The 20,392-nt window shown below is 33.9% G+C and overlaps 1 protein-coding gene and 1 long non-coding RNA gene across 2 annotated transcripts in view; one reads left to right on the top strand and one right to left on the bottom strand.

The window, feature by feature from the left end:
• The first annotated feature begins 1,187 nt into the window (after nucleotides 1–1,187).
• On the top strand, nucleotides 1,188–11,609 carry LOC117198735 (uncharacterized). Its single transcript, XR_004479967.2, has 4 exons — nucleotides 1,188–1,307; nucleotides 5,145–5,252; nucleotides 6,332–6,492; nucleotides 11,324–11,609. It is a non-coding gene; the product is annotated as an uncharacterized LOC117198735 (long non-coding RNA).
• The window catches only part of MALRD1 (MAM and LDL receptor class A domain containing 1), a 589,021-nt gene continuing 578,632 nt past the window's right edge, over nucleotides 10,004–20,392 (bottom strand). The window contains exons 38-39 of the mRNA XM_049705518.1: nucleotides 13,815–13,890; nucleotides 10,004–11,216 (exon numbers count right to left, since the gene is read on the bottom strand). Coding sequence (XP_049561475.1) covers nucleotides 11,136–11,216; nucleotides 13,815–13,890 — 157 coding nt within the window. The 3' untranslated portion in view covers nucleotides 10,004–11,135. The remainder of the gene's footprint in view (nucleotides 11,217–13,814; nucleotides 13,891–20,392) is intronic.

Raw genomic sequence — 20,392 nt, forward strand, 5'->3', positions numbered from 1 at the left:
AATTATTCATGGGCCTGAGTATGCTACTTACCTACCTGGACAGAATTAATCTCATTTAAATGAATACATTTCCTACTTAGTACACTGGGAAATCATTACTAAATTGTGGACACACATAAATTATTATCATCCTTGATACTAATGTCATTATAATGTCGAGTTCTATCATAAGTCTGCTTTAATTTAGCACTGAATACCCTCCACTTCTTGAAAATTGTTGCCATATGAAGATTAATAATGAATAATGTTGAGACCTTTATTTTATTTATCTTGTTTCCAAGTTTAACACAATTCAGTACTTAAAATATTTACATCTGAAATAAAAGTAAGGCCGTGTAAATTGATATCTGAGTAATAATATATTTCCTAATCTTAACCATGAAATGTTTATTAGGAAAGTCAGAGTTAAGTGGAATTGTGTTCATTGGGAACAAATACAATTTGGCAAAGTTAAGAGGACTTGTGTTCTACTAGATCAAATCTATGAAAAATTTGGCAAATAAATATTTTTTGTGATTCTTCATGACTTATTTTAAAGAATTTCAAAATTTTCACTCAGTGTTAATTAACTTTCTATGAGTTTTCATTTTTAAAAGTTTCTAAAACTGAAGTTTCTAAAAGTTAACCATCCTGCTCTTACAGTCTGATCTCATATCACAGAATGCTTTCTGAAAATCTATAAAAATAATATTTCTACATTACTTTAATGATATTTTTATTAAAACAACTTTTCATTGATATGATTAATCCCTAATAGTGGACAATAAACAGAATGTATCTGTAAAAAGGAATGAAGGAATTACTAGAAAGCTGAAGGAATAGATTTTGTAATCCATTCTTGCTCTACAATCACAGGTCACTGTCTAAATTAAGATCTGAACTTTACATTCTTATTCTATTATTTTCTCAGCCAATTCTTGATATGTTTCCCACACCTATGATCTATGAAAAATGTAACAAAATACCATTGCGGGTCCCATGTAACAGCACTGTTATGGACTGAAAGTTTGTATTCTCCAAAATTCACATGTCAAAGCACTAACCACAATGTGATGGTATTTGGAGATAAGGCTTTGCGAAAGTAATTAGGTTAAGATGAGGTCATGAGGGTGGGGCCTCATGATAGGATTAATGCCTGGAAAAGAAGAGGCACAAGGAGAGTTTATTTCTCCTTGTCTCTGCCCTAACACAAGGAAGAGGTTGTGTGAGCACACAGAAGGCAGCTGCCTATAATTTAAGAGAAGAGAGCTCAGAATGAAACCTACATTGCTGGCACCTTGATCTTGGATTTCCCAGACTCTAGAACTGTAAGAAATAAATTTTTGTTGTTTAAGCCACCCAGTCTAAAATATTTTTTGTTACAGCAGCTCAAGTTGACTAAGGCAAGCCCCAATTTATGCTTCAGTTGGTTTTCTTTGGTTGTTAGCAACAGAAACCTACCCTGACTAACTTTAGCAAGACACAGGGATATTGCTTAATAGACTAATTCCCATCAGAAAAAAATCAATTAGCCTGCCTGAGAGTTGGTAAAATTTAATCCAGGACTTTGGTATCAATTTTTATAACTAACATGAGTCAAAATTATATTTTTCTTTGCTATTTGCTATTTGTGATCTCTTGAATCAATTTTTATAATTGGCATTTCCCTAGAAAATTATTAATTTTATCCAGGTTTTCAAATTCACTAATACAAATTACTTTTTTATAATAATTATATTTTTTACACTTTTATTAAAATATAATTGACATAAGACATTGTATTAAAGTGTATTACATAATGATTTGCTGTGTGTGTGTGTACTGTGAAATGCTAACCACAATAAGTTTAGTTAGCATCTGTCACCACATATAGTTAGTTTTTCTTCTTGTGATGAGAACTTTTAAGATCTACTCTCTTAGCACCTTTCAAATATGCAATACAGTGTTATTAACTATACTCACCATGCTGTACATTATATCCTCAGAACTTACTTATAACTGGAAGTTTGTGCCTTTTGACCACTTTTACCTATTTCCCCTACCTCCCACCCCAGCCTCTGGCAACCATCAAACTGTTCTCTGTATCTATAAGTTCATTTTTGTTTTGTTTTATTTTGTTTTTAGATTCCACATATAAGTGAGATCATACAGTATTTGTCTTTCTCTGACTTATTTCACCTAGGTCACAAACAACCAGAGGAGAAAAAAAAAAAAGAAGATATACAATGGCCAGTAAGCACATAAAAAGATGCCCAACATTATTAGTTATTAAGGAAATCCAAATCAAAACCATAAGATACCTCTTCATAAAAACTAGGGTAGCTATAAAAAATATATGGACAATAACAAATCTTTGTGAAAATGTGGAGATACTGGGACCCTAAACATTGCTGGTAGAAGTGTAAAATGATGCAGCAATTATAGAAAACAGTTTGGCTGTACCTGAAAAAGTAAACATAGAGTTAATTTATGATCCACAATTTCACTCTTTGGTATATACAAAAGAGAGCTGAAATCATATGTTCACATAAAAACTTGTCCATGAATGTTCATAGCAGTTCTACTCAGAAAAGCCAAAAAGTGGAAACAATCCTGATGTCCATCAATTGAGGAATAGATTTAAAAAATGTGGTATATCCATTCAATGGAATATAATTCAAAAATGAAAAGTAAAGAAGTACTTATACATGCTACATGATGGATAATCTTGAAAACATTATTCTATGTGAAAAGAAGTCAGACATAAAAAAGTCACATATTGTATGATTCCATTTCTATTAAGTATCCAGGTCAAATCTGCAGAGACTGAAAGTAGATAAGTGACTGCCAGGGGATTTGAGGAGCTGGGAATTGACTGCTAAAAAGCATACAGTTTCTTTTGAGGGGGCGGTGATAGAAATATTCTGGAATTAGTGAACGATGATGAATGCATAGTAGTTGAATATACTAAAGACCTTTGAATTTTACGATTTAAAATAGTAAATTTTATGGTATGTGAATTATATCTCAAAAACATTTAAAAATGCATAGTTCATGAACTATCACAAAGATCATACTTGTGTTACAGCACCTAAGTCAAAAAGAGTAGGGCATTGCCAATATTGCATATCTCCTTTCATGTTTTCTTTCATGGTTTTACCTTCTGGACTTTCACACCTAAATACTGTTCCTAATATGTATGATATTTTTGCATCTACCCTATTTTACTCAACATTATGCTTGTGTGATTCATCACTGTTGTTGCAAATACCTATAGTTTGTTCACTTTCATTGTTATATATTTTTTTAGCGTATTAATAGGCTACACTTTATTTAATATATGTATATACAATGGACAGATATTTGGAATTTTCCCTATTACAAATAATGCAAGAATCATCATTTCTTAATGCACATATGTATGCAATTTTGTTGATTGCACATTTTATTGGATGCATATATTTATTGGATTCACATATGTATGCAATTCCTGAAGAGGGTGAATTGCTGGGTTATGGGGTATGCATATGCTCAGCCTTAGTAGATAATTACAAACAAATTTACACCATCCCCAGCAAGTATGAAGGGTTCAGTTGCTTCATTTCCTTGTCATTGTATACTTTGTATAGGCAGCATCCTTGGTATTTGCTCACTGTCTTAGTTAACTCAGGCTGTCATAACGAAATACCATAGATTGGGTGGCTTAAACAATAAAGATTTATTTCTGAAAGCTGAGTAGTCCAAGATCAAGGTGCCAGCAAGGCAGGTTTCATTCTGAGGCCTCGTCTCTTAGCTTGTAGGCAGCCACCATTTTACTTCGTGCTCACGTGATCTCTTCTTTGTATGCTTAAGGGAGGAGAGACAGCAGGCAAGCTCTCAGGTTTCTTGTCTTAAAAAGTCACTAATCCCATCACAAGGGCCCCACACTCATGACCTCATACTAAATTGCGGGAGAGGGGCACAGATATTCAGTCCGCAACAGCAACATTTGGTATTGTCAGTCTTTTAAAATTTCAGTCATTCTATCTTGCATATAGCAATATATATTAGCCTAACATCTAGTGTTACCTACTGGCACATTTAGTTTGGATTTGCCTGACGATTTATAAGGTTAAGGATTTATTCATATGTTTATTGACTCATCTTCTTTTGTAGATTTCCTATTCAAGTGGCTTGTCAATTTTTCTTTTTCTTTTTTTTTTTGATTTATAATGTTTTAAAACATATTAGACATATAAGTTCTTTTTTGGGCTTACAGGTTGCAAATAACTTCTCACACATTGTGTTTCATTCTTCACTGTCTCAATTTTGTTGAGCAGAAGTTTCTAAATATAATGTCATCCAATTTATTGATTAATTATGGTTAATTTTTTGGTTAAGAAGTCCTTCCCTTCTTGGAGATAATAATCACATTTTTCTATATTCTAGGTCAGCCTGGGAGGTTAATTGTTGTGCCTTTTACCTTTACATATACAGTAAAATCCACCTAGAGATGATTTTCATGTAAAGTTTATAGTGGGAGTCAGATTGCCCTTATTTTTCTAAATTGAAACAGAAGTTTAAGCTTATCATTGAAAATGTCCTCCTTTTTGCACTGTTCCACAATGCCACATGGGTAGGTCAGGTACCCATGTATATAGTATTTGTTTCTGGGATCTCTATTCTGTGTCATTGGTCGATTTGGTTATCTTTATGCCAACACCACAATGCACTAATTATTCTAACTTTGTATATGATATACAGTAAAGAACTCCTCAGACCATATTCTTTCAGAGTTTCCTGGCTAAATTTGGCCCACTGTGTTTCCATATAAATTTGAGCCAGCTTCTCAGGTCTTAACCATCTGACAGGAATTTGATGGGGATTTTATTGACTTTACAGATTAATTTGGAAAAATCAAATATTGTATCTATTTATAGGCCTATTTTAATATCTCTCAATATTTTAGGCCATATATGTCTTTTGTAAGATTTATTATTCCAATGTATTTATTTTAAATTTATTATGATAGTTTCATTTAAAATAATTTGTTTTATGTTTCTTCAAGATATATATTCAATTGAGCATTATATATTATTCTTGTATCTAACAAACTTGTTATACTATCTATAATGACAATGTATTTGTTCTTTTCCAATACTTATATATATATTTTTTTCTTTTTTTATGTCTTATTTTCTCACTAGGATCACCAGTAAAAAGTTCAACTATTTTAAAAGAAGTGGTATTAGTGGCCATTTTTGGCTCATTCCTAATACCAAATTGAAATCAACATTCCACCATTAAGTATAGCTGTGAGTATTTTTGTAGCCACTTTTTATCACATTAGAAAAATTCTCTTTTTAGTCTTCTAAGATATTTTTTATTATGAACGATGTTGTAGTGACCAAATGCTTTTTATGCATATATTAAAATGATCATGTGCTTTTTTTCTCATTCTGTTAATGATTGATTTTTAAAGTTAAACTTAGATTTGTGGAATAAATATGAAAACAGTAATATATTCATAATAAAAAATATACATTTAGTACTTCACATGTTTTTATGAGTAACATTGACCTAAAATTTTCCTTTATTGTGATGTCTTTGTCAGAGCTTGTATCGAAATTTTGCTGTCCTCATAAAATGTGTCAGGAAGCATTATCTCTTTTCCTGTTCTCTTGAAGTGTTTATGTCTGGCATTATTTACTTTTTTTTTTTTTTTTGCAGTACGTGGGCCTCTCACCGTTGTGGCCTCTCCCGTTGCGGAGCACAGGCTCCGGACGCTCAGGCCCAGCAGCCAAGGCTCACGGGCCCAGGCGCTCCACGGCATGTGGGATCTTCCTGGACCGGGGCACGAACCCATGTCCCCTGCATCGGCAGGCGGACTCTCAACCACTGCGCCACCAGGGAAGCCCTATTTATTTTTTTAAAGTATTATAATATTTGCTAGTGGATCTTATGAACCTAGAGTTTCTGAAGGAAGATTAAGTATGGATCAATTACTTTAACTGGTATAAGATTACTTAGGTCTTCTATTTCTTAAGGTTTTTTTAGAAATTTGTAATTTTCCAGGAATTTGTTTATTTCCTCTAGAGTTTGATATTTTTATATTTTTGGTTGTAAAGTTCTTTTGTCTTTTTTTTTTTTTTTACAATACTGTCATTACCCTCCTATTTCTAGGATCTGTAATGATTTTATCATTTCCATTTCTGACATTGGCTATTTGTACATTATCTTTTTTCTTTGATTTGTTTCCTAAGAGCTTTTTCATTTTATGCTTTATTTCCCCAAAGTTTCATCAGGGGGTTATTACTCTTTTTAAAGAAACAACACAGTTTTATTGATCCACTTCATTTTATATGTTTTCTATTTTATTAATTTCTTACCTTAGATATTTGAAGAAACTTGGGTGCTAACAATATAAAGAAGAGTTATGAGATCAGCATCGAGGGGAGGATAGAAGTCCCAGATGGGATGAATCCACATAATATAGAGTGTTTGTTACTTACCTCTCCTCTCACTGTCTCACTGCCTTGTCTCACTTCTTTCACTGTAAATATTTCTTTACAGATATTTGTTGAACAAATTAATGACAATATAGTTATCCCACAGTGACTAATTTTTTTCTTTAGCCATTAGTTTATGGTTAGTGATAGACTAATTGTCTGTTATTAAAAAAATAAAATAAAAAGCTTGATAGAGAAACAAGGTTTCTTATTCCTGATCTCTTACGCTGGCATTTCTTTTATTGGCCCCAAATTATATACTGACTGCAGATAATTGTGCTAATTTCCTCAGCTGATTTCTTAGTAACACAACTCTGGGAAAATATTAAAAAACTCTGAAGAAGTCTTGAAAGGGGCAAGAACCAGGCCTAAATAAATAAACATTTTAAAAATTAGAAGAATAAAAAGCTCTTTATTATTGCTTCCACATTCTAGAGAAGAGACTGTTCTTTACTCGCTCAGAATGTTTAATGACATGTATCATGTGAATTTTTAAGTGGATCTTTAAGTATCATAGTCATTCATTCATTCTTTTATTTATTTGCATGCATACTTTGATTCATAGTTAATGAGTTCTTTAATTCAAGATATGGCATGCAACCAGTTTCACTGAAATTTCACAAAGTGGGTGCTTGTAGAAAGTGGTGTCTTTTCACTTCTAATTATTTAAAGAGCAAGGTCTTGAATTTGATGTTACTTATTTTAGACATTAACCCTTGAACTGATTTTCTAGATACAATAGCAAAGAAATCCCAGGCATTCTGCAAGTTGATACAAAGAAAAGCAGAATAACTACTTCTAAGACTCACAAAGCTGTCATTGTTCAGACAGTGAAATATATACTTGAAATCTTAGTTTTTAAAAGGCTTTTTGGAAAAAAATTCAGAGTCCTTTTATGGATGTTCCCTGGTTTTTATTTTTAAGAATAAAGTTTAAGACTACTTATTGCGAAAGACATTGCCATGAATATAGTAGTTGGTTTACCTAAAGTACATGCCCTTAAATGCAAAATACAAGGCGGTTATTATTTAAAGGAGTCATGAATCTTCAGTTCTTGGTGTGATAAATGTGAAAAATGATTGACAGCCATGAAGATGAAAAGGGAAAAGCAAATTTTTACACAATTCTTTCAAAATGCCATCTAAATGTAGAAAAAAGTAGGCAAAGATGATATGGGTATAACAGAATGATATGTTATATTTATATACCAAGAAAGCACTATTAAAATATGCTTCTTTATCACATATGTTTGCTAGTTTGCTTACAGCTAAACATGGTTTGTCTTATTTATAACATTACTATGCTAAAATTTGGCTGATTCTAGTTAAAATATACATACTGGGAGATATTTTTAGTGCTTATTAGATTTATAGAGATTACTGCTGTGCTATTCACAGGAAAATATTTCAATATTCTTCTAAGCCAGTGCTCTCGGAGAAAACTTTATGTGATGATGGAAATGTTCTCTGTGTTGTGCAATACAGTGGCCACAAGCCACATGTGGTTACTGAGCACTTGGAATGTGGCTAGTACAACTAAAGAAATGCGCTTTAAGAGTTTATTTAATTTTAGCTAATTTAAATTTCATATTAAATATCCACATGTGGCTAACATACTATACAGCACATTATTTCCATGTATGTGAGTTAAAATACATAAACTACTTAGAACAGTATTTGGCAGATAATTAGTACTTATTAGCTTGTTATTAATGTTGCTATTGTTATTAATATGCTTAAAGTATATTTTGGGAAAGAGCAGGTTGGTCACGTGAATCCAGTTAGCAATAAGATATTGTCTTAAATATTTGTGCAAAGTCCTAAGAATCTGTCAGCACTACTCATTAGTATCTGTTCTCCTGACATCCACCAGCTTAAAAAAAAAAATTGTTTTCAATAGATTCTCTGTCCATTGTGAAATCTGAGATGTTTTTACAATTTAAAGCTGAGTTATATAATTTGTGGACTCCGTATACTTCCTGTTGTCCCTTCCTCTATTTTTCTTCTTCCTTTGCCTATTTTAAAAATCACAATGGTGCAAATTTGGACTTATATCAAAAAGTTTTCAGAGGAAGAAATATGCAAAAAAATTAAATTTTTTCTAAATCTTACATTAAATTATTAAAACAACATAAGCATCTACCTCTTCTACTTATTGGATAAGAAAAATCAATTTTATTCTTTTAGTTTCATAGAATTGCCATATGTATTTATAAGACCTCACAAATATTTGACTTAAATATTTTAGAGCACATTTAACTTGCTCCCGAAGAAAATTTTGAACACTTTTAAGAGTATCTTAATTTTTAGGCTCTGTAGATTTTCTGTCATTAATCTCAATCAGGAGCTACATATGTTATGAATTCCCTCAATATTCCTATGAAACAAGTCAATTTAAGTTGGATAATCATTTTTATTATCTTTTTTGCACCTTCTCTACATTTTTCATGCATTAGCTTTGAGGTCTTTACTAAAACCATACCTGAATTTTAAATCACTGCTTCTTTAAGAAGTTAGGCAAAGATCTTGATTATATTTGTTTAGTTTTTAACAAATTTATTGGAGTATAATTGCTTTACAGTCTTGTGTTAGTTTCTGTTGTATAACAAAGTGAATCAGCTATATGTATACATATATCCCCATATCCCCTCCTTCTTGCATCTCGCTCCCACCCTCCCTATCGCACCCCTTCCCACTAGCTATCTATTTTACATTTGGTAGTGTATATACATCAATGCTGCTACTCTCTCACTTCGTCCCAGCCTACCCTTCCCTCTCCCTGTGTCTTCAAGTCCATTCTCTACGTCTGAGTCTTTATTTCTGTCCTGCCCTTAGGTTCATCAGAACCTTTTTTTTTTTTTTAGATTCCATATATATATGTTAGCATGCAGTATTTGTTTTTCTCTTTCTGACTTGCTTCACTCTGTATGACAGACTCTAGGTCCATGCACCTCACTACAAATAACTCAATTTCGTTCCTTTTTATGGCTGAGTAATTTTCCATTGTATGTATGTGCCACATCTTCTTTATCCATTCATCTGTCGATGGACACTTAGGTTGCTTCCAGTCCTGGCTATTGCAAATAGTGCTGCGATGAACATTGTGTACATGTCTCTTTTTGAATTATGGTTTTCTCAGAGTATATGCCCAGTAGTGGTATTGCTGGGTCATATGGTAGTTCTATTTTTAGTTTTTTAATGAACTTCCATACTGTTCTCCATAGTGGCTGTATCAATTTACATTCCCACCAACATGCAAGAGGGCTCCCGTTTCTGCACACCCTCTCCAGCATTTATTGTTTGTAGAATTTTTGATGATGGCCATTCTGACCCGCATGAGGTGATACCTCATTGTGGTTTTGCTTTGCATTTCTCTAATGATTAGTGATGTTGAGCATCCTTTCGTGTGCCTGTTGGCCATCTGTATATCTTCTTTGGGAAAATGTCTATTCAGGTCTTCTGCCCATTTTTTAATTGGGTTATTTTTTTGATATTGAGTGGTATGAGCTGTTTATATATTTTGGATATGGATATTAACCCCTTATTGGTCATGTCATTTGAAAATATTTTTTCCCATTCAGTAAGTTGTCTTTTCGTTGTGTGAATGGTTTCCTTTGCTGTGCAAAAGTTAAGTTTAATTAGGACCCATTTGTTTACTTTTGCTTTTTGTTCCTTTTGCCTTAGGAGATAGATCCAAAAAATATTGCTACAGTTTATGTAGAGTGCTCTGCCTACATTTTCTTCTAGAAGTTTTATGGTTTCAGGTCTTACATGTAGTTCTTTAATCCATTTTGAGTTTATTTCTGTCGATGGTGTGAGAAAATGTTCTAACTCCATTCTTTTACATGTAGCTGTCCAGTTTTCCCAGAACCACTTACTGAAGAGAATGTCTTTTCTTCATTGTATATTTTTGCTTCCTTTGTTGTTGATTAATTGACCAAAAGTGTGTGGGTTTATTTCTGGGCTCTCTATTACGTTCAGAACAACAAAGCTTCTTGACATATATTTTAGCAATATTTTTATATCTATGTAAAGATAGATGTTAAATGATTATTTGAATGAAAGGAAGTTTAGGATGATAATTTATCACATTTTTTTCCAAAATGCAGAAATAAATTTTACTCATGGTTATGTTGTTAGGATTACTATGATTTGTCCACCCATTCCTGCTAGTTAGTTTGTATACTAAGTCAGTTCAACTTTGTTTCTAAGGTCAATGGCATCTAAATAAGCATCTTAAAACTTCTTTATATTCAGGATCTGAAACAATTTGATTCATCCTTTAAAAAAATGAAAGGAAAACAAGAAACTTAAGTGGAACATTTTATCAAACTATTCATATATATAATGAAGATAAGGTTCTGATTCAGATTCCATGAAAACATTCAATATATTCCATAAGACAATTTATTTGTAAATGTAATAATTAGAGTAGTATTCTGAATCCCTCCTATTTTTACTATTGCATGAGTTTCTATCAGATTTCACGGACTGGAATACAAGATCATACTTGATCTTTTTTTTGTTTGTTGGCTGGTTGGTTGGTTTTTCTTTTTCTTGCCACACCATGTAGCACGTGGGATCTTGGTTCCCCAACCAGGGATCAAACCCGCGCCCCCTGCAATGGAAGCTCAGAGTCTTAACCACTGGACCACCAGGGAAGTCCCAAGCATACTTGATCTTGATGGTACTATTTGAGATGATTAGATTCAGTCTCCAGGCTTCCTGATGTTGTGTCATATAATGGATTTGAGAAGGAGTACATAGAACTCTAAAGAAAAACACATTGAAAAAAGTTATGATTTTGGGCGTTAAAATAAGAGACTTCTTTCCAGATCATGCAGATTGAGGTGAATTTTTAATGGATTTTCATTGCAGTAATAACTAGAGCATCACCAGCTCCTACTTCAGCACCTCCAGTCCACACCGCCTGAACCACTGACGCAAGCCTAGTCTTGGTGTATGCCCAGCGTCCTCTAGTGGCATAGGAGTCACTGCCTCATCCTCACCTCTGCATATACCTTATATGGATCATGATTTTAAAAATATAGCAACAATAACAAAGTACAAAACCCCCTACTTACTTATGAGACAATTGGGGTAGGTTGAACACTGATTGAATATTTGATTGTGTCAAGGAATTATTATTAAATGTTTAAGCGTGTTACTGTGGTTATATATTTTTTTATGTTCTTATCCTGGTACAACTGAAGTCTGTACAGGTAGAATTAAATGATATCTGGAATTTGCTTAAAAACACTCTGGTTGACACCAAGAGTGAACCATAATGTAAACTATGGACTCTGGGTGATAATGACATATCAGTGTAAGTTCATCAATTGTAAGAAATCTACCCCTCTGGTGGTGGATGTTGATAATGGGGGAGGCTATGCATGGGTGGGGGCAGGGAGTATATGGAAAGTTTTAGGTTCTGCCCTGAACCTAAAACTGCTCTAAAGAAAATTAAGTCTATTTAAAAAAATATCACCACCATTCTGGTGGGTGAAGGGAATAGGTGGCAGTAGAGCTGAAACAAGAATGACCACAGGTTGATAATTGTTGACGTTGGCTCATGGGTATGTGGTTTTCATTATACTATTCTCTCAATTTCTATTTCAGAATATGAGAATTTTCTCTAAGAATGTTCATAAGAGTATTTTCGGGGAAGTCTATTTCTCTGTTACAATGTCAGGGAAGGTGCACTTAGTTTAATTAATACAAAGTCATTTGTTTCTGAAACAACAGAAATCAAAATAGCAACAAAAGTCTAGAGCTATGACAGGATTTCTTAGCCATTCTTAATCGGAAGAAAAAAACATGAAAGAGGAATGATAAATATAAAAATGTCAAATTTAAAACACATTTTAATTCCTTACATCATTTGTAACTTTCAGATACTAAAAGTTAAACTATTCTAAAGACTAAAAAGATTAAGTTTTCTTTTCTTTAGTAAAAATGAAAATAGGTTTATATTACACCTTCCTACTTTGTCAAGAAGATGTATTACATTTTGTTTCTTAAATATTCATTTATTTATTTGTTTATTATCCATTAAGTAGGGCTACATTTTCTTTTCTTTTTTTTTTTTTTTTTTTGTGGTACGTGGGCCTCTCACTGTTGTGGCCTCTCCCGTTGCGTAGCACAGGCTCGGGACGCGCAGGCTCAGCGGCCATGGCTCACGGGCCCAGCTGCTCCGCTGCATGTGGGATCTTCCCAGCCCGGGGCACGAACCCGCGTCCCCTGCAACGGCAGGCGGACTCTCAACCACTGTGCCACCAGGGAAGCCCTACATTTTCATTTTTATTCTACGACTTGACTGACTTGGCAAATCATCCAAATTAATTCTGTGTTCTGGGAAATATCTTCCTTCTTCCTTTCATTCCTAACAAAACAGTACTAAAAGTGTATATGACATCATTATTGAAGATGCAATGCCCTTAATTTCTCCTTTCCTCTTTTTAAGTTATCAGGTAACAGAAATAAAAAAGTCAAGGGTTGTGTTAGACTTCAACCACATCACTCAAAAATACTAGAAACCACCTGATCTGAAACCTTTGCTGCTTGGTTTCAGCAACAGTAACAACTGTTTTATAGAGGATTTTCATTAAAAAAATAATAGGAGAAAATGAAAGTTGGTTTTCTACGTGCTCACTTTCACAAGAGAATGAATTTGATACAATATTTCTAAAATCAGATGTAAGGAAGCTTTCATACAGAAGAAGTGATGTGTTATGGCTAATCCTGTTTTATACCCAGATGGATGCTCATATTACCTATTTAAGAAAGGGGTGAGAGAGATTTTATTATACTTGCCATTTTCTCTCTAGCCTACTTCATATTGCACTGATAAGGAGTAGCCCTAAAAAGAGGCCAAGAAAGATGTAACACACTTTTCCTTTCTCCTTTCTCTTTCTAAGTTATCAGGTAACAATCCTCACAGCCCACACCTGAATTGAAAGAGAGCATAGAACGCTATTCTCCCTTTTGTGTTTGGGAATAAAATATGAAGAACAGTCAATGAAGAGTTACTGTGAGTAGATGACTAATACTTTGTGGGTTAAACTGATATTTTCCAGATTTGTCAACTCTATTTGGGTATGAACAGTGACCACAAAGCCATTTAACAGTGAACTGATTCTACAAGCAGATTGAAACCATCCTGAAATGGAAAATTCTCATTGCATATTTAGAGAGACTGAAACTCCTTCCCATCCCATCTCTTTAGTGGAGAAATAATTCCACTAAAACACATCTTTTAACCATGATATGGGAACATGTCCAGACAACACTGTGTGTGTGTGTATGTGTATGTGTGCACGTGTGCAGGCTTGTTCCCCGTTCTGAAACAATACAGTTCATTACCACTTACCTCTGTTTTCTCTGGGTTGCTCCAGTTCCCATAAATTGGATTAACAAATGCACAATTAATACTTCTTTTAGTTTTCCTTAAAGCACCCAGGGCCACAAAAAGAAAAGTAAGTATTAAAACGCACCACACGACATTTTCAGGCTATTATCTGATAGAAATCTTTGGGAGACACATTATCTAGCCAGTGTACTTATTTTTATGAATGTATTTCCATAAGTAAAGACTTTTTTGCAGGATACCACGGCAAACACATTCTTGAAAGCAAATGTAATTTGACCTCTGAATATTTAAATCCAAAAAAACCCAAGCACATAAAAAAAGTTGTTCTTAAAATTGATTGCTTAAATATTATTCAAATAATACCAAGGTGTACAAGATTAGAAAGAACAATGTTATATAAAGTTGAATTGGTTATAAGGAAAGGCCACCTTGAAGTCCCATCGACTTCAAGAGTTGCCAAACCCACCACATCCTTTATGACAGTGTCTGTCATAAAGATTTGTATGTAGTGCCTGTCATAGTATTTAACATTTTAAACAGCAAATTTAAATATGAGCATTTTGAAGAGATCTTTATGTTACTATTTCCTTTCATGGATCATAAAGAGGCATGTCCTTGGTAATCTGACATACTGGTCTAGATCTGCATAATTTACTCTGATTAACTGAGCTCCTAAATGATCATTTCCTTTTTATACTTCAGTTACTTAAGAGTCAATAGACTTATCGGAAGACAAGTAGCCCTGCTATAGCTGGTCACAAATGATGAAGAAAAAATACTCATCACAGGAAAAAAATAAATATAACCAGATAACTAAATACACCCTATTGAAGATATAAGGAAAATCCCCAATATGCGCGCACACACGCGCACACGCACACACACACACACACACACACACACACACGTACACGTACACATACACATAGTGGAGAATGGAAGACCGATTCCAGGATGATTGCCAGTGTCTTGAGGAGGCAACCAGGAAGAAAAAATATATAATGCATGACTATTTTTGCCCAATCAGAGTATAATGACAATAAATGTTTGTCAATAATGTACCCTTAAATCCTAAAAGAAAAGATAATAAAGAGGAAGTCTTACTGATTTACTCTTTGAAAAGAAACTGTCAGAGGTATGACCTCTTATTTCATCTACCAAACCACATGGTCCTCTTCTAAAAAATAACAGTGTTAATGAGCGCAATAGCATAATCAGGGTAATTGTGTTTGACTGACAATACATTCTCCCTGTGGATTCAGTGTCTTCTAAGCTTCCTGACCTCCGCTGTTTCCATGTAATTGGCTTCAATATTCAATAGCTTAACCAGTTCACCTTCATTGCATCTACGTTTTGGTTATTGATGAAGAGGGCCACAGCAGCCATTTTTGTGAGTTATTTTGTGAAAAAAAATCATACACTCTTAAACGGTGAGGCAACAAGTTAATTCCTTAACCACTAATTGAAAACTTATGAGTTGCTCTAATTAAATTGAATGAGTGGTGCTTGATTCTTTGCCTTTTCTCTCTCCAAGACTAGTCAATGTTAAGTTCTCAGAGCAGTAAGCTCAATAATTGGCATAGTTAGAGCAAGAGCCTAGACAGTGCTGCTCGCAAAACAGACTAGGTGGGAAGTGAAGTGGTGTTTTGAAATATGTCAAAATGTGAAAGCAAAGGCTGGTACAGGAGAAACAACATGCAGGGAGGGAGGATTAGAACAAAATGGAAATTAGGCACTAGGTAAAGATGGGACAGCCCCAAACACCGACAGCTCAGAAAAATTATTCTTGGCTGAAATCAGGCATGAAATCAGGAAACAGGAGGAAACCCAAACCACAAAGACTAGACAGGACAGATGGTCCAAAGGCTCGGCAGGCAACCAGGAACTGGAGGGACAGGCTCGGCTGTCAGTTGGATAGAATTGAGGTACATGCAACACAAAAGATTTTGATATGAGGTGCTTATTTTTGGCTTTGAACTGCTGAGACCCCAGATGACCTAAACCAATATTGGCAGGCAGAAGTCAAGTAAATTGATCAATTTTCCAACCCTATTAATTCAGCTATTGAAGCTACTTTTCTTCTGAAGGATTTTAAGTCTTAAATAATTTTCTATTAAAATAAAGTGGCCAGCCTTTGGGGATTGGGTGACTATAAAGAAAGAAGGGTGATACATAAGTGTCAGGATATGGAGTTGTAATAAAACAAGAAAGGGTCACAGTATGAGTAGTGGAAGGTGAGCAAATTTGTTTACTTCAACTTATGTTTATTAGTAATCTCAAACTTTTATTTTTCCCAGATCAAGTGTATGTCTCCCAACATTGGAAATCTCTGAATGGTTGGGCTTAATTCTTAATGTCTTTCCTATTTAAAAGGTAAAATATTACCCACTGCCCATAGATACTTCCATTAAGAAAAATTTTAAATGTCAACTCCATATATTTACCATTTCAAGTTCTATGATATAATTTTCTACCTTCATCAATTATATACATTCAAGCGTAATTTGTTTAAGTAAAACACAATTTTACTTAAAATGATGGATCCTGATATGAGGAAAACAAAATGTTTGACTATGAAGTTTTCTAACACTGTATGGTGCAATGATAGTCTGCATTAGGATAAAAAATGCTTGTTTAACTTACTGTATCTGTCATTGAGCAGACAGCTCTTTAAGAGCTGAGGTTTCAAAGAATGGGGCAACCTCTAGGAATCAGCAAGACATTGACTTAGAAGCTTAGAGTAGAGGAAAGGAAGCTGCATGGATCACATGAGTTTTCCTCCCCTAACTTGTGATGAATTCACTTAAATTATTATTAAGCTCTGGCTACATCCAATATGTGCAGGCACTGTATAGGGTGGCACTGTGAGGGGGCTAAACAGAGAAAATGTTTCTGATGCAAGTTTCCAATTTAAATTTAGTGAGCATATGAACACCTCTAAAGGAATTGACTTCATAGCTTATTAACTAACAAAATTGTTTTAGTGTTGATTAAAAACATGAAAGTATTTACAATGGATATCTGAAATCACTGTAGATGGGCAATGAAGAAAAACAAAACAAAACTTCATCTATGTTGCATCCAGTAAACATGACTTTCACACACCATACACTTCACCCATTTAAAGAATATAATTCAAAGTTTTTTAATAAAATGAATTTTATTAATTTAAAAAAACTTTGTAAAATATATATAACAAAATTTTCCATTTTACCCACTTTTTAAAAGTGTACAATTCAGTGGCATTCACAGTGTTGTGCAACCATTACCACTACCTATTTCTAAAACATTTGCATCAGTAGAAATGGAAATTCTATAGCCATTAAACAATAAAAACTGTTCTCCTCTTCCTCCAGCCCCTGGTAACCTCTAACTTACTTTATGTCTCTATGAATTTACCTAGTCTAGGTACTTCATATGAGTGGAATAATACAATATTTATCCTTTTGTCTGACATTTCACTTAGCATAATGTTTTCAAGGTTGATCCATATTGTAGCATGTATAAGAACTTCAATAATTTTTATGGCTGAATAGTATTCCATTGTATGCATATGCTACATTTTGTTTATTCATTCATCTGATGATGGACACTTGAGATGTTTCCACCTTTTGACTATTGTGAATAATGCTGCTTTGAACATTGGCGTATAAGTATCTGGGCCCCATTTCAACTCCTTTGGGTATATAACTAGGAATGGAATTGCTGGGTCATATGGTAATTCTGTTTTAGGTTATGAGGTGGCACCGAACTGTCTTCCATAGCTGTTGTACCATTTTACATTTCCACAAATAATGTATATGCAGGTTTCTATTTCTCCACATCTTCACCAACGCTTGCTATTTTCTATTTTATTATTACTATTATTGCCATCCCAAAAGGTGGGAAGTGGTATCTAATTATAGATTTGATTCACATTTCCCTAATGACTAATGATGTTGAGCATCTTTTCATATGGTTATTGGCCATTTGTATATCTTCTTTGAAGAAATGTCTGTTCAAGTATGCTTCTTTTTTTAAATTGGGTTGTCTGTCGATTTGATGAGTTGTAGGAGTTTTTATATATTCTGTATATTAAACTCTTATCATATATATGATTTCAAATATTCCCATTCTGTAGGCTTTTTCACTTTCTTAATACCCTTTGATGCATGAAAGTTTTTGATGAAGTCCAATTTATTTATTTTTTTCTTTTGTTTCTTATACTTTTGGTGTCATATATAAGAATGCATTGCCAAATCCCAGGTTATAAAGATTTACTCCTATGATTTTTTCTAAATGTTTTATGGTTTTAGCTCTTATATTGAAGTCTTTGACCTGTTTTGAGTTAATTTTTGTGTGTGATATGAGGTAGGGGTCCAATTTCATTCTTTTGCATGTAGAAATCCAGTTGTCCCAGCAACACCTACTGAAGAGACTGTTCTTTCCTTATTGAATGGACTTGTCAAAAATCAACTGGTCATAGATGTATGGGTTTATATTTGGATTCTTAATTATAACCCATTAGTCTCTATGTATATTCATATGCCAATACCATATTGTTTTGTTTGCTGTGGCTTTGTGGTAAGTTTTGGAATCAGGAAGTGTGAGCCCTCCAACTTGATCCTTTAACAAGACTGCTTTGGCTTGTTGGTGCCCTTGAAATTCCATATGAATTTGAGGATCAATTTTCCATTTCTGCAGAAAAGGCTGTTGGAGTTTTAATTGGCACTGTGTTGAATCTGTAGATTGCTTTGGGCAGTACTGACATTGTGACAATATTGTCTTCCTATCCATAAACTGGAAATGTCTTTCCATTATTTAGGTTTTCTTTAATTTTTTTCAGTAATGCTTTGTAATTTTAAGTGTAGAAACCTTTCACCTCTCTGGTTAAATTTATTCCCAGGTATTTTATCCTTTTAGATGCTATTCTCAAAAGTGATTGCATTCTTAATTTTTTTTTCTGATTGTTTATTGCTGGTATTTAGGAGCACACCTGATTTTTGTGTGTTGATTTTGTATATTGCAACTTTGCTGAATTCATTTATTAGCTCTAGTAGCTTTTTGGTGGATTCTTTGAGATTTTCTGTATATACATGATCATGTCATTTGTAATAGATTTATTTATTCCTTTCTAATTTGCATGGCTTTTTTTGTCTTTTTCTTGTCTAATTGCTCTGGTTAAGGTTTCTTATTGGTAAACACATTTATCTCTAGCTTAGTGGAACTATAAAACCTTCATTAATATGAAACAAAATTGTAATGCTAGCGTATGAGGCAAATTATTATGGCAACATTTGGACAGTTTTGGGTAGAGTCTGATTGTCACTTAATGTGAAACCTTTAGACTGGATAAGTGAATAAACCTTTATCTAGGTTGAAAGAAAAACAAGGTGACAGTGAGCATAGGTGTCACCCTGCATGTTGAAGAATGGCTATCAGGAGGGTTACAAGGAAAGAATGACAAGACAATGCCTGAATTGTTTTCATTGACAAGTCTATACTTCAAAATAAACATCAATTTACACATATTGTAAGTTCATTAATTAATAATTTTAATCAACTTTTATAATTTGTCTTACTGAGTGTGTCTTCTTATTAATTTTACTTACTAAATTAATTGTTGCTTTTGGTTATCAATCAGTGGTTTACTTTCTTTCTGTTAAGAACAGACATGTTTTTCTCCAATTTACTGGTATGTCATTTCGTGTGTCTGAGAAACTACTCACACTTCTTAGTCAAATCCACCAAACACCTAGTGGTAGTCCCCACTACCATCTCATGGGAGTAAATCTGTCACAATGTATTCATATTTAAAAATAGGCTTAGAAGGGCTTCCCTGGTGGTGCAGTGATTGAGAGTTGGCCTGCCAATGCAGGGGACTTGGGTTCGTGGCCCGGTCTGGGAAGATCCCACATGCCGCGGAGCGGCTAGGCCCGTGAGCCATGGCCGCTGAGCCTGCATGTCCGGAGCCTGTGCTCTGGCAACGGGAGAGGCCACAACAGTGAGAGGCCTGCGTACCGCAAAAAAAAAAAAAAAAAAAGGCCATGAGCTCAAAACTTTAGCACAAATTATAAAAGTAAGGTGGAATGCTATTTGAGATGGCCATGCATGATGATTCCTGTTACACCCAGGTGGATGGCATTATAAAACTCTACTGTAAAAACCTGTCTACTAAAAAGTATGAAGAACAACACTTTCTGAAATTGGGCAATCCTAATGCAGCTATCTAGGTGGTTTGCAGAGATAAACACGATAATTTATTTACCAAAAGATATTTGCTGTGCATGTGTGCGTGGAGGAATTTGCTCTCATGCTTCCATTAAAGAAATGATTTCTATATTTGTTTCTAAATGCTGAAGAACATTCTAAGATCCAAGAAATAACTGTCCTGAGTTAAGGGCCTGAAGGAAAATGATGTCTATAATGTGGTGACTCACTCCTTAAGGTGGTGAAATGTTAGAATGCTGATTATGTTATTTATCATCTTTCATGTTTGTTTAAATTTATCCAACATTTCTAGGACACATATTATCTAACAAACATTGTGTTAGGTCCTATACTTACAAAGTTGATCATTATTTGTTCCTGCCTCTAGA

The sequence above is a fragment of the Orcinus orca genome, chromosome 2, assembly GCF_937001465.1.
Source record: "Orcinus orca chromosome 2, mOrcOrc1.1, whole genome shotgun sequence".
NCBI lineage: Eukaryota > Metazoa > Chordata > Mammalia > Artiodactyla > Delphinidae > Orcinus > Orcinus orca.